General features: G+C 40.5%; 1 protein-coding gene across 1 annotated transcript; it reads left to right on the forward strand.

Annotated features, from left to right (window-relative positions):
• Positions 1-7,254: 7,254 nt before the first annotated feature.
• On the forward strand, positions 7,255-9,720 carry LOC109906116 (forkhead box protein L2). The gene has a single exon (XM_020503776.2). The coding sequence runs from the start codon at positions 7,934-7,936 to the stop codon at positions 8,849-8,851; it is 918 nt and encodes a 305-aa protein (XP_020359365.1). The 5' UTR covers positions 7,255-7,933; the 3' UTR covers positions 8,852-9,720.
• The last annotated feature ends 5,751 nt before the right edge of the window (positions 9,721-15,471 follow it).

Consider the following 15,471-nt stretch of genomic DNA (forward strand, 5'->3'; position numbering starts at 1 on the left):
GCTTCTCACTCTCATACACACCCACTCTCACACACACCTCACACGCACATCTAACACACACACATGCACTCACACACATACAAATGCACACACTCACACTGTTTTCCTCAAACATAACCTTATCTTACACTCTCTCACAAAAACAGACACATTTACACACACACACACACACACACATACACACATGCACACACATACACACTCGCTCCTGTGAGTCATTTAGGCCCTGGCCCCGGTTCAAGAAAGCCTCAAAGAGAATCTTGTTGGCAGGAGGCTCCAGCGCTTCACCTCTCAGCAGAGGTTAACAGGAACACATTGTCTCTCTCCCCTCCCCTCCCCTCCTCTCCTCTCCCCTCTTCTCCTCTCTTCTCATCTCCTCTTCCTTCTTCTCCCCTCCTCTCCTCTCCTCTCTTCTTCTCTCATCCGTCACAATGGTTAGATCATCTGTTGTTTTACTCCATACAGGAATAAGAATGCAGCTCATAGACCTAGGCAGAGGTCAACCAATAGAATATAATTGATACTTTACTGTCCAAGCAGCAGTCCCTTTGTGGCGTTAATGCCAGGTTACTATAAAGGCTACAGGCTTGTTAGTTAATAAGAGAGTGATGGATGATATTAATGAGACAGCAGGGCATGGGGAGAGCAGGCAGAGCAGGGGAGAGGGGCTTAGTGCTTCCCATAGGCTTCCTCTGGGATATAAGGAAGACAAACACAACGCCACTAGAATACACCACAGCCACCTTCCGCTCAAGGCAAGAGAGAAGGGAAAGAGGAGGCATGGAGGAGGGGGGCTCCTTTTTCATTTTTGACAATGATCTGTGTGTTGGAAAGGGGGATTTACAAAGTAAGGAAGCCCCCTCACCCTTTTTATTAACACATTTTATATCTTAAATTAAAACAGACTGACACAAGAACAAACACCAACACACACACTAGTTCTTTGAGTGTTGAGGTGGATATGGAGTATAGTGTGTGTGTGTGTGTGTGTGTGTGTGTGTGTGTGTGTGTGTGTGTGTGTGTGTGTGTGTGTGTGTGTGTGTGTGTGTGTGTGTGTGTGTGTCTGTCTGTGTGTGTGTGTGTGTGTGTGTGTGTGTGTGTGTGTGTGTGTGTGTGTGTGTGTGTGTGTGTGTGTGTGTGTGTGTGTGTGTGTGTGTGTGTGTGTGTCTGTGTGTGTGTGTGTGTGTGTGTGTGTGTGTGTGTGTGTGTGTGTGTGTGTGTGTGTGTCTGTGTGTGTGTGTCTGTGTGTCTGTGTGTGTGTGTGTGTGTGTGTGTGTGTGTGTGTGTGTGTGTGTGTGTGTGTGTGTGTGTGTGTGTGTGTGTCTGTGTGTGTGTGTGTGTGTGTGTGTGTGTGTGTGTGTGTGTGTGTGTGTGTGTCCACTAGACGGTGTGTGCGCACTGTGTGTCTACTCCTCTCATGCCCCCGTCCCCTCAACCTCCCAAAGCGTAATCCATGTGGGTGGGGAGGTAGAGGGGGGGTAGAGGGAGGATAACAGGGGGGAGGTCCCTGTTTATTTGCTCTATCCTCTCTCTTCTTTCTGAGGAGGAAGAAGAGACACATTTGAGGCGCTGCATGAGGGCTGTGGGTACATCCTCCTTTTTCATCCCATCCCTCCATCCGCCGTCCCCCCTTCTCCTGTCCTCCCCTCAGCTCATAAGGATGCCATTCAGAGGAGGCAGCATTTTGCTGATGTATCAATGCATGGCAGCCATCTACAGATGATCCACAGTAACCCAATGAGATCAAACTGGGAGAATCCAGGGGGCTCTCCTCCCCTATCGGCCTGCCCTGTGCAGATGCACTGACACTGTGATGGACCGGGTGACCCTCCCCCTCTACCCTGGAGGGGCTGATGGAGCATGTATTTGTGTGTTATTTCTGTCATGATAAAAATGATTGTGTGCACACACATACGATCCATACACACACACATACACATGCATGCAAAAACACACTTTCACACACAAGCACTCTCAAATACACACATACCTGCATCAAGCAGTGAACTCATTCATGTTTTACATGATGTGATTTGACCCAAGCGACGAGGCCTGATTGGACAAAGCAAAAAGCACTCAAGCACCAATGACCTGAGGTGACCTACTTCACATCTGTATTTCTCTATTAGAAATATAACACAACAACATAACGTTTTAAAATGTGTTTTTTTCTCATTTAAGACTAAAACATTTAGTAAGCAATGGTCATGAAAAAGAGTGCTTTTCTTGTTAGTTCAGATCAGGGTTGGTTTCATTTTATTTTCAACTACAGTATGATATTTTACTCACCAGTTATCCCAGCAAACCGGGGACATTCCCAGAACATCAGCTAAGATTCCCATTAAGTTTTAGTTGGTGTGGCGGCAGGGTAGCCTAGTGTTTAGAGCGTTGGTCTAGTAACCGGAAGGTTGCAAGTTCAAACCCCCAAGCTGACAAGGTACAAATCTGTCGTTCTGCCCCTGAACAGGCAGTTAACCCACTGTTTCTAGGCCGTCATTGAAAATAAGAATGTGTTCTTAACTGACTTGCCTGGTTAAATAAAGGTCAAATAAATAAAAAATAACATTCGGATGAGGGAAAAAATTATGTTTTTGATAACAAAATGTTATGTTTTGTGTGAAAATGCTTTAACTGAAATATCCTTGGAATGTTCTCCTAACATTAGCTCAAATCTATAACAACCACAGAACATTCCCCAAACATTCTCATTAGGTTTCCAGGTAAGAACAGACTAAATGTGTTCCGGGAAAGTTCTTGCAAAATCAGGCTAATGTTTTATAGTCCTACAAACAATGTATAATCATCAGCACAACTGGACAGTTTTTGTGTTATGAGAACATTTTCTGCAACCTAACGAATGTTCTGGGAACTTTCACAGAACCAGATTTGTCTTCAGCAGAGACCAAACTATTTTGCAAGAGAGATGTAGTATATTATCAATATTTCAATAGGCTACATAAATAGCTGACAGAATTTGGACTAACTGAAATTGATATTTTTCGGTTCGGCATAGCCTAGAAACCATGATGGAGCAGCATTGTGACGCGTCCTCCTTCCTCACAGAAGGATCCATCTTTTCTCCCACATGCCTCAATGAACAGACAAAAAAGTTTGTCAAACGTAAGTCAATATACAAAGAAAACATAACACCTCGCCATAACTGCCGCAACAGAGACAAGGCTTTGGCTGGTCACACATCAATACCTTTAACGATTGAACCGTAAAAGTGGAAAGGGGGATCTGTGTCTTGGTTTTTAACTGATCAGATAGTAAAAGTTGTGAGGGATTTATTCGACATATGACTAAATGAAAAAATGTATAGGCATGCATAAATTATATTTAAAAAAGATCTGTTCTTCAACAATTCAACAATTTGTCACATGGTTATAATAATGTATGCAGGTTATATTAAATACAGAAGTGCACATAGCCTAATAATGCTCGACATTTCTATTATTATAGGCTTAGCAATAAGGGCTACGCATAGCCACGACTGAATGTGATGTCCAGATGCAGTATAACCCCACTCTGGGCGGAAAATGTTATTGCAGCAGTGAAATTAGTACAACAAAAATTCATCGAGAATTTGTGAAAACGTATTATTATTAATAATAATATTATTATTAATGAAAACATAATTCACATTGACATAATGAATTCATGATGGGTATTGTTTACCACAATTACAAATACATATGTTTATAGAATACCCTATCGGATAGGGCCTATCCTAACCTTAATGTATGTCCCGTTCTTTACAACTGGATATACTGCTGCCAGTGCATGGCTTCACTCCGTGGGCTGTGACTCGGTGGGTTCGCCCCGGCCCGGTCCCCGGGCTGACCTGGCGGATCTCGTCCTTCGCATTCCTCACGCGCACCCTATCATAAACATCCTCGACTAGACCGAGGGCAGGAAGTGCGCGAGGACAGGAATTTAAGTCTTTCAATGTGCATTAAAGCTGAGGGCCGGTTAAGAGATGGTGCTGCCATGTTTGGTTTGTTATCTTATTGTAGGCCTGCAAACGGGCGTTGCGACACAGTCACACATACACACACACGCATTAATGCGCTCCATTTTTGGTGTTGTTGTTTTTTCTATGTATTATTCTGGTGGTTGCCACTAAAAATCGGATAGTTTAGTATTATCGTTGTTCATATTATTATGTTGACTACTATTTGTTTCTACTTACACAAAACTATAACAACCTCGGTGCATTTACGAGGTGATATATCATTACTGCAATTAAAGCGTCGGCTAAGCCGCAACAGAACCCTGTCAGCTGTGGAGTTGTTTTACATTGTATCTTTTTATTACACTAAGCGTTTATTCGCTGATGATTGTTGGGGATCAAGCGAGAATTTGAGAAGGATTTGTAGAGGGTGTGTATTTATCTAAGAACAAAACATAGGCTGCCCTGTGTCTATCTCGTGGCTCTCTCGTATTCTCTTTGTTGTACAGCAGTGATAGGCCTTCCTTGCCTTTGGTTTATTGCACGTCTGCTTTTGTGTCCAGATCAATTCGTTCAATATAACAATTGGATTGTTATTTTGTTTAAACCTTTGGTATTATGCCTAGTTAATTAGTATTCATGTTACATAATTTAGTTTAATATTTGAACAATTCCCTCACCAAATGACGAGTGCCATTTGGTATTGAGAACTCCTGATGAAAAGTCAGTCGTTGAAGAAAAGTTAGGCCTGGTGTTTTAGACAGTATAGCCTAGCTTCAGACGTGTATCCAGGAGCTATGCCCATACTATACCCATATTGCCCTCTACAACTGTTCTCTTTCTGCAGCGTGGTATTGTGAACATTTCCATGCATCCAAAAATAACGCATGACCCCTTTGGTGCAATCTTGGTTCAATGAGACTGTTAATTTGCCAGTGCGCCTAAACCATGTTTTAGCGTAATGTACACGTTACAATAGGTGGATTAATAGTATTTATCTTCTTTTGTCAACCAACGAATTTTTCCTTCGTTCTCTTTTATCCAATTTAAAACGTGATATAAAGATAACATGTGACAATCGAATTAACATTCCTCAGCGCGCTCTAAAGCCAAGCTATAGTTCAGGTTACACATTGGCCTCGCGCAAGCGGTGTTTACAGATTCTTAACATGTTTATTTACAGCTTGTTGTGACGTGACGCGCGTGACTGTAGCAGCCCGGGCCAGATACCGCGCACAGGTGAGCGAGGTGTGCCCGGGGAAAAGTCGTCGATCTCCTGCAGTCGTTTGGAGTAAGACTCAAGCAAGCGTCCAAAGTTTCAGTCAACAAAAGGTATGTATTATTTATTAAAATAATATTGTGTCATTCAGAAAAATGTAGTTGAAAATAGAAAACATATAAGTGGCATTAATGACTGATAAATACCTATAGGCCAACACGTGGTTCCAAAACAATGGAACCTATTTTGCCAAGATATTCCTTGTAAACCATGCAGGGCATAGACAAGTCCTGACCTAGGCAACAATAAATAATTTATTGTCACAGGAATGCTGAATAATTTGTAAATATTCCAGTTTAAACAAAAAAATATATTGAAACAGATCTGCAGTTTTAGCCTTGAGTTTGAGACTGTGTAGCCTTTTAAACATCGTTTCGTTTTCCTTCCCACGTTGTTCCAAAAGTTTTTTAACGTTTTCTTTTCGTTTTATTCGACCTTCTGAGCCATATGAGTAGACCTACTGGTAGTCTAATGATGTTATTACAGTCATTTGTGTTATTGCACAATAGGCATTACTGCTACTGTTGTTATTAATGATTGTTTAATAACAATATGATAATAGCAAAACGATTGAATGATAACCTCTATGATTGTTGACCGTTCAGCAACTCTTCTTCTCTCTCTCTATTCGTGTTCCTTGTTCTAATCCTCATGGACTTGGGCGCATGGGAACATGAAGAGACCACAGACTTTCTCCGCAACAAAAAAGACTAAACAACTCCCCAAATCACGAGGTATTACTAAACACACGCGCACTGTCATAACTGCCCAACAAAAGGCTCAAGTTTTGTGGTGTCTTCTTTGTTTTCATTCACTGAAAGACCACATCACCGCATCTATGTCGCTTTGTTAAAGTAGCATGTCAGTGAAGTATAGGCCTGTATTCACCTTGATTTTGAAAATAAAAATAAAACCATCAAACTGTTTCTTTGACTTTTCATGTGTGTTTGCTATCCAAAATATATATTTTTAGTCTTGGTGAAAACGAATGTTTGGACATTTTGGTCAATTATATCTCCAAACACATTTGACCTGACCATGTATATAGTACAACACTTCCAAAATATGCAGCACTCCGTGGATGTTTTATATCATATTTAGCATGATTCTGAAAGCATAATTATTTACAAACTACGTTCCTACACTTAGTAACTACATGTGGTGCCTTTTGACACGCTCATACACAAATATAGGTAGGCCTATCCATGCATTGCAAGCCGATGATAGGCTATGTATGATAATTAATTATTATTGTTATTTATATCATTGATATGTGATATATTGACACACGTTTAAAAAGTAGCCACATAATTTATTTTGTCGACGCTATCTGAACTAGACACAATTAAGCAGAGTAATATATTTCAGCATATGCTTTTCAGTCCAAAAACATAGGCTATGTGAAAAAGATAATCATGAACCTGAAAAATATATTTATTTTAGCGCTGGAAACGGCCCATTCTGTGTCTTGTAGTAATTGCGCGCTGAGAGACGTTTGGCTTTCACCGCTGTTCAGCTGTTCCTCCGAGAGGCGAGCTGGGGCTTCTCTACAGCGGCCCGCCGGGCCAAAGACTGTGGTCCGGTGGCAGGCGATGACACACATGCCAATGCTGTTCCACCTGCGTCAGCTCTCATTGCACGGAAATACCATCTCGGAGAAAGCCGACGGGACCCACATGGGTGGCCAGGGAAGTGTATACCCCTTTCGTACACCTCCATCACAATGCCTGCTAATTAAGCGGCACTATCAATCCAGGTTTTCTGCGGCTGCTGCCGACAAGCGGTCAGTAGCTAATGAGGCTTCAGCCTAAAGTCAGTCGGAACGCAATAACACGTTGAGTTAAATCTGAGTGTATAGGCCGAGGTTATTTACTTACAATAGCTGAAAATACTATTTATATTAGGTCTACCTTGTTTTATCATTGGACAATGTGGAAAATTGCAGTCAATACCACAACACAAAGATGATCAGTTATGAATACCCTATAGGATATTATTTTGTACAAACTATAAGTCTACATAAATACAGGACGTAACAGTTTGCTATTTTGTCAATCATAACTGTGTCCCATGCTACATTAACACGTGCCTTGAATGGCATTGAAATTCACGAAATGAATTACAGTACCTTGAAATTCTCTTTCTCTTAATAATTTATTTTTGACACAAACTTTTCTCTAAACTGCAATGAGTGCTATCTTGTCTAAACCCCACTCTAACACATGTTATTTTTTAAACGTGTGTGAACAGGAAAATGTATTTGATCATGTGAAGTGGGTAGACGAGAGATTCCTCACCACGCAGCTGTACACCAACAGAGGCGGAACTCGTCCAACGCGCACAAATCACAGAGCAGTACGTCGCACGACGCACTGGAGTGCCACCGCCACTAGTAGGCCTACCGTCTGCCTGTGGAAAAAAAGCGAAAAGGGCTGGGCTTAGAGAGGAATCAAACCACAACCTGGGCTGCGCCTCCATCACAAACCAGTTTGGAAGAACGTTTGTTCTAGAGGAGAGTCTAGTGCCTAACAAGTCACCAACTGTGGCTCAAAACACGGATTTCTCTGCGCGCTCAACGTTAAGGAGGCAGCCTCAGAGTTTTGTTTTGAAGTCCATCTTGAGGTGCTACGGCTAATATAATTTTCTGCAAGTGTAGTTAATCGCGTTTGTTGTTCTGTATTTGTTTTGTTTTGGTGTGCGCAATGATGGCCACTTACCAAAACCCAGAGGATGACGCAATGGCCCTGATGGTCCACGACACCAACATGGCGAAGGATAAGGAGCGACCCAAAGAGGAACCGGTCCAGGAAAAAGTTTCGGAGAAAACGGACCCGTCTCAAAAACCACCGTATTCGTATGTGGCTCTCATTGCCATGGCCATCCGGGAGAGCACTGAGAAGCGCCTCACTTTGTCTGGTATTTACCAGTATATCATAACCAAATTCCCTTTCTACGAGAAAAACAAGAAAGGCTGGCAAAACAGTATCCGGCACAACTTGAGTCTGAATGAATGCTTCATCAAGGTTCCTCGCGAGGGAGGCGGCGAGAGAAAGGGGAATTACTGGACCCTTGACCCGGCGTGCGAGGACATGTTCGAGAAGGGAAACTACAGAAGGAGACGTAGAATGAAACGTCCCTTCAGACCTCCACCGACCCATTTCCAGCCCGGGAAATCCCTCTTCGGCGGTGATGGGTACGGCTACCTGTCCCCTCCGAAGTACCTGCAATCCAGCTTCATGAACAACTCGTGGTCGCTGGGCCAGCCGCCCACCCCGATGTCCTACACCTCCTGTCAGATGGCCAGTGGCAACGTGAGTCCCGTCAATGTGAAAGGACTGTCCGCTCCCTCCTCATACAACCCGTACTCCCGGGTGCAAAGCATGGGTCTCCCCAGCATGGTGAACTCTTATAATGGCATGAGCCATCACCACCACCCGCACGCTCACCATGCCCAGCAGCTGAGCCCCGCGACCGTTGCGCCACCCCCGGTATCCTCCAGCAACGGAGCGGGCCTGCAGTTCGCCTGCTCCCGCCAGCCTACCGAGCTCTCCATGATGCACTGTTCGTATTGGGATCACGAGAGCAAACACTCTGCGTTACACACGAGGATTGACATTTAGAGTTTACGAGAGGGCCACTTGTAAAATGGACCCTCGTGAGAGAAAGACAATAAGTCTATTCCTGTGTATTCAAACCAGAAAAAAAGTATTTTTGAAGAGACAATACTATGACGGGCTCTTTTGATCCAAATAATGTACTGAAAATTCATATGGAAAGATATACAAGTGGGGATGCTGAGAGGATTTTCAAAAACTGGAAATGGTGATATTAAGAGGTCTCGACTAGGCACGAGGTAAAGCAGAACTTTTGGGGGCCATTTCGTGCGCCCACTGTTGCCTTGGACTGAAGGCAACAGTGTGTTATAAACACTGTAGTATGTTATAAACATTTGTAAAATCAGACCAGTTCCCTATTCATGGGGATACAAATTCAAAATACAATTAATTGAAAACAAAATACACAAAACCCTCCCCCTGTCTTGGAATTCAAAACATCACCTGAATGAGTGATAATTTAATTAGAACTACGTATTTGAACTAGTATCGTGAACTGAGCCAACTCCAGCAAGATCAGGTGAAAATTTGATTATTTAGCCTGTCATTATTTTTTTATATATTTTTTCCCGTTTCACAGTACTTCATCCGAGTGCAGGTGGAAAGAGAGAGAGAGAGCACCGTCAGAAGGAGCAATACCAAAGATGTGTTTGTTACTTCTGGGGTCATTGACTTTGTAGGCTTCGTGACCTCTGATAGAGATGGTTTAGTTTCCGATAACATTCAGTCCAGTGGCAGATTTTTTTTTAACCTTTCTTGTTTTTTATAAACGTAATTATTTTTGTCTCATTCATGTTGGGACCATGTTAAATTAGCACTTTTCCCTCTTTTTCTAGTTTTGTGAATGTCTTAATAAACTTTTTTTCAAAGTAAAACATTGGTCATTAATTAATCCTTATTTGTGCGAAAACTGTATTATATAAACGTATTAGGCTTGCAATGTAGTCTTAGAGCTATATAGTCCACAGATGAAGTTAACTGGAATTCTGTCCGTGAATGTTTTTCACTTAGGCCTAAACCCGAGTGTGTATTTTTAGTCTTGAAAATGCTTAATGTTAAATTGCACTTATTAAAAAAAACATTGACATGTAAATTATTTGCGTAAAACATCTCAAAATATCTAGCAGATGCGTAATAAGGCCTAATAATTTTGTACAATATAGCAACATTTCAGGGAGTTGGTTGGATATTTCAGTTTTATACACTAAATATATATTATTCCTTTCGAAAGTAGTTTTGGGAAATACCATTTCATTATAAACTATTAGAGCTGTTGAGCTATTAGACCTTAATGGAATGAAAACACAGAATGGCCTACTCTGGGGACTTGCATGCATTACAAAATGAAACATTGAACTTTTGCCTTATCTGAACAGTCTACATTCATTATTAGAGTTAACAAATACGTCTATGGCATCTCATTTGTCAGCAGAGTGCAATAATGGAAGAGAGAAAAACAAGAAAAAGCCGTGAGTGTTTAGGAATACGTTGCGAACTTCTTAGAGGTTTTTTTTGGCAGGCGTTGCTCCGAGGCCGAATGCTTAGGAGAAACAGATGCTGCAGAAGTTAAGGGTCGTCATCAAAGTCATTCCATTTAATCATTATCCCGATATGATGTAGGCTAACTAACCTACATTGTGTGTTGAAACTAATTGTGGCTTCAGCTCAATGAGCTTTTCTAAGGAGCATGAGGCGTTTTTCTCTGTGTGTTTACCAACTGCTCATGCATAATTGCGCAGTGGCACTTGATTATTACTATTGTATTATTATTATTATAAATTATTATTATTATGGCCTGTTATTATCATTCACAATAAGGTGAATTTGGTGAACCAAGGAGTTCAGCCATGGATGGCTTCGAAATAATTTTGCCATCCACCCAAAACGTTCGGTTACACTATGGAGCTGACCTTTAACCTTTACTGCATGATTCTTATTTAAAGATTGACGTGTCTGACGTGTCTTACACCTTACTTGGCCATCAGTTGGGTTGTCCAGATATTCGAAAAAATGTGCCTAAGGCATTTTTGGCCAAATCATTTCAACTTGAATAGCCTAGACCTTTATGGGCCTACCTGTATGAAATCTAGCAATGAAATCAATATTTGTATTCATTTTAGGGAAGACAATTGCTTAAATATGCGCTAAGAGAAGTGACGTGCGAGTTGGCTGAGTTGAGCGTAAAGTAGTAGGTGACACAATACTTTTTTCCTGCATATTTTGCTAAACGAACCATCAAAACTAAGATCAAACGTAGGCCTATAGGCAATATGTCGTGTCATTAACGTTAAAAACCTACAGGCTACAAAACAATAGCATCCACCTATAGGTTTAAACGATGTTTCATGTTGATGCCTAAATTGCTATAGTCTATCAGAGAATGATGTTATAGCTTTACACACGTCTTTACACACGTCTTTCGGCTGAATTCGATGTACGTGCACTTCCCAGTGAGACCCAAGAGAGCCGTTCCGAACCCGGGGGAAGTGACGCTCTTGATAAGAAAGACCTGGTGAAGAGTGAAACGCTTTCAATACACGTCTATTCTCAACACTCTTCCACCTATTATCACTTTAACAACACTCAGGTTCACACACAGCTATCGGGTGACTATTGTATGGTTTAAAACGTTTTACAATGACAATTATTTAGAAGGATTAATAATTTCATAATTGCATTTGAATTGTATTGATTATAATGAATATAATTCATATCACTATTGCAGCGCTGAAACCAATTCATTTTCAACAGTTCTGCCAATATTTTACGATAGGCTGCTGATAGCACATTAGCAGAACCTTTTGATTGATCCTAGGTTGTCTCATATGGGGTCATATGCTGGGTCATGCATTAGGCTTTTCTGAATGGGATGTCCACTTTCAGTGAGTTAGAACCTTATTTTAGACTGACAAGATCATTATGTGACTGTAGACAGCAATCCTGCAACAGTATAACATTCACCTTGATCCACCCTCCGCTCAAAAGCAACGTCCTCGGCACCTTCGCAGCGTCGTTCATGACATGCATATTATACATTAACTATAGGTGAGAAATGGAGTTGTGGTGAGTCCTGCAGTGTTGTCAGGAGTTTAAATAGGAAATATTTTCTGTGGATTAATCCCTAAATAATTATTCTCGTTTACTAAACTAAATTGGCTAGTCACTTTGGCAATATGTGCATTATTCAGTTAAGTTCAAGAAAATGCAATTGTATTTCATTCCTAGCATTTAAAATACAGGATTTTTATACATACACGTTAACACAAGTTGCCATTCATATATTATAAGCCAATACTTGTTTGCTTTATATGCTTGCATGGATGCAAAAGTGGCGCGCACAGAGGATATTACGACCCTTTCCTTAATTCGCTATTCATTGTGCGGGCACGGTGAGCCCCGCAAAGAGCACCTGTCGTTTGTGTACTTGGAGAATATGATTACGATGAAAATGCAACGCATGACCTATTGACCTACAGTATATATTTTCCCGTTATAGTCTATGCCTTGAAGTCTATGCCATGTATATAAAGCCGTTTTATCCTATCATCAGGTGCATGTTTATTCATTAATAGGCCTGGTGCCACTGTTGCATTGTTTTACTTGCAGCTGAAGGTTGAAATGAATGGTGTAATGCATTAGCCCACTTTTGTAATCACATGTGTATGAGGCAAATTGTAGATACATTCAGCCCAACAGAAACCATAATGGTTAATTAAAGGTTTTAGCTTTCTGTGTGGGCATATTCCATGACTTGAGACTCAGTTTGCATAAGATACTATATGGAATGAATGAAGCATGTTGTTTTAGCAGAAGCTAAATTCAACAAATCCTTCTCGGATATAAATCATAAAACAGGTAGCCTAACATGAGAGACAACTCAACTCATTGTACTCTTAGTAATAATAGAACACCACATTAATTAGGCCAAAAAATTTACCTATACATAATTCATCCAACTTTAGAATGCTGTGCACTCTAATTCAAATTGTTATTTAACTTGGGGAATAAAACTACCTCAGCAAATAAGAAAAATAACAAACAGTAGTTCAAAGACATCGGTTGAGCATTGATTCAAACTCCGCGAAGCCAACTGGCGCTTCATCCGGTAGATCTATTCTGCTATACATTGTGTGTCTCTCTGTTTAACGAGCTGGATTGAGCAGCGCGCGAGCGTCACCTTTCAGCGCTGCGCGGCCACTTGGACACTGCGCGCGCAGAGGTAGCGACAATGCAAGGTTTGAAGGTAGGCCTAGCTGTGTATATTTTATGCTTCCTCGCATTAATGTTTTGTAAACAACGAGGAGATAAGGACGTGTTTGAAAGGCCAGTGTATTCTAAACATGCTTCTTCAAATAATAAATAGGCTTACAACATTTCACGAAAAATAAGACATGTTGTCAGCGAGCTAGTAACCATTTTCGGAGACTAGCCTACATTTAGCCGACGATGGATGTGTAGCCTATATCTTGCTTTGCCTATTTAACCAACTGAACGTGTGATATTTTAACATTCCTATATTATGATAATGATAGCCTGTATTAGCATATGATGACACTAATAATAATGATTATTATTATAATATCTATGTTAAATGTTCAATGCACCAGATGTTGTACTATTTGTTACAATTGTACAGACAACATTCATGCTGATGATATGAGCAGGTACAGGATTCTGAGTACATTTGAGCGTAGGTGTAGAGGAGCGTTGCACATGTAACTGTAGAGTTGGGTTTTGTTTATTTTGAATTCGTGGATTATATTATTTGACAAAGACATGGCCAATGCATTTTCGGCGTACTTTAGATGTTGCAATATGTATTTCTCTTTTAGTTTACAGTGCCCTGAGAAAGTATTCACACCCCTTGACTTTTTCCACATTTTGTTGTGTTACAGCCTGAATCTAAAATAGATTCAATTTAGATGTTTTTTGTCACTGGCCTAGCACAATACCCCATAATGTCAATTGGAATTGTATTTATAGAACATTTGACAAATGAATTAAACGTGAAAAGCTGAAATGTCTTTTGTCAATAAGTATTCAACCCCTTTGTTATGGCAAGCCTAAACCTATTCACGAGTAACAATGTGCTTAAGAAGTCACATAATAAGTTGCATGGACTCACTCTGTGTGCAATAATAGTTTTTAACATGATTTTGGAATGACTACCTCATCTCTGTACCCCACATATACAATTATCTTTAAGGTCCCTCAGTCCAGCAGTGAATTTCAAACACCGATTCAACCACAAAGATCATGGAGGTTTTCCAATGCCTGCAAAGAAGGGCACTTATTGGCAGATGGCTAAAAATTAAGCTGAATATCCCTTTGAGCATGGTGAAGTAATTAATTACACTTTGGATGATGTATCAATGCACCCAGTCACTACAAAGATACAGGCTTCCTTCCTATCTCAGTTGCCAGAGAGGAATAAACCACTCAGGGATTTCACTATGAGGCCAATGGTGACTTTAAAACAGTTATAGAGTTTAATGGCAGTGACAGGAGAAAACTGAGGATGGATCAACAACATTGTAGTTACTCCACAATACTAACCTAATTGACAGAGTGAAAATAAGAAAGCCTGTACAGAATAGAAATATTCCTAAACGTTTGCAACAAGACACTAAATTAATACTGCAAAAGAATGTGGCAAACCAATTTACTTTCTGTCCTGAATAAAAAGGGTTTGGGGAAAATTCAATACAACACATTACCGAGTACCACTCAGTACCACTCAGTACCAATCATATTTTCAAGCATAGTGGTGGCTGCATCATGTTATGGGTATGCTTGTAATTGGTAATTTTTTCCAAATCTAAATCCTATTGGAAAACCTGGTTCAGTCTGCTTTCCACCAGATACTATGGAGATGAATTCACCTTTAAGTAGGACAATAACCTAAAACACAAGGCCAAATCTACACTGGAGTTTCGTATCAAGAAGACAGTGGCACAGTTACAGTTTTGACTTATATCTGCTTGACAATACATGGCAAGACCTGAAAATGGTTATCTAGTAATAATCAACAACCAATTTGATAGAGCTTGAAGAAATGTGAAAATAATAATGGGCAATCCAAGTGTGGAAAGCTCTTAGTGGCTTATCCGGAAAGACTCACAACTGTGATTGCTGCCAAAGGTGATTCTAAAATGTATTAACTCAGGGAGTTGAATACTTATCTAAATCATGATATATTAATATTTTACAAATGTTTGAATTTTTGTTCCTCTTTGTGACTACAGAGTAGTCTTTGACCATTTAAAAAAATATTAAATCCATTTGTAACCAACTTTGTAGCACAACAACATTTGGAAAAAGTCAAGGGGTGTGAATACTTTCTGAAGGTACTGTATGCCTGTGCATAAAGCCAGACCGAATAGAATTGTCTGCACAGATATGACACACCAAGCAGATCGCTCAAGATTGATTTCAAAATTGGACAACTGTCCGTGTCCTGAAGTCGTCGGGAAATGCCTTCAAAACCGTCCACAAGGGGCATTAGTGAGCGCTATTATCATCAAGTAGGCTTGCGTTTCGCTAGAGAGTTGTTGACAAACCTTAACTCGTAATTTAACTATTGGGAATGGATGCCTAAACTTAATGTTTTGACGCTCCGGATCCAA

Source organism: Oncorhynchus kisutch, linkage group LG15 (genome assembly GCF_002021735.2).
Source record: "Oncorhynchus kisutch isolate 150728-3 linkage group LG15, Okis_V2, whole genome shotgun sequence".
Lineage (NCBI taxonomy): Eukaryota > Metazoa > Chordata > Actinopteri > Salmoniformes > Salmonidae > Oncorhynchus > Oncorhynchus kisutch.

What these genes read in the sequence shown, in the direction of transcription:
- LOC109906116 (XM_020503776.2), top strand. Translation starts at nt 7,934, where the DNA reads ATGATGGCCACTTACCAAAACCCAGAGGATGACGCAATGGCCCTGATG.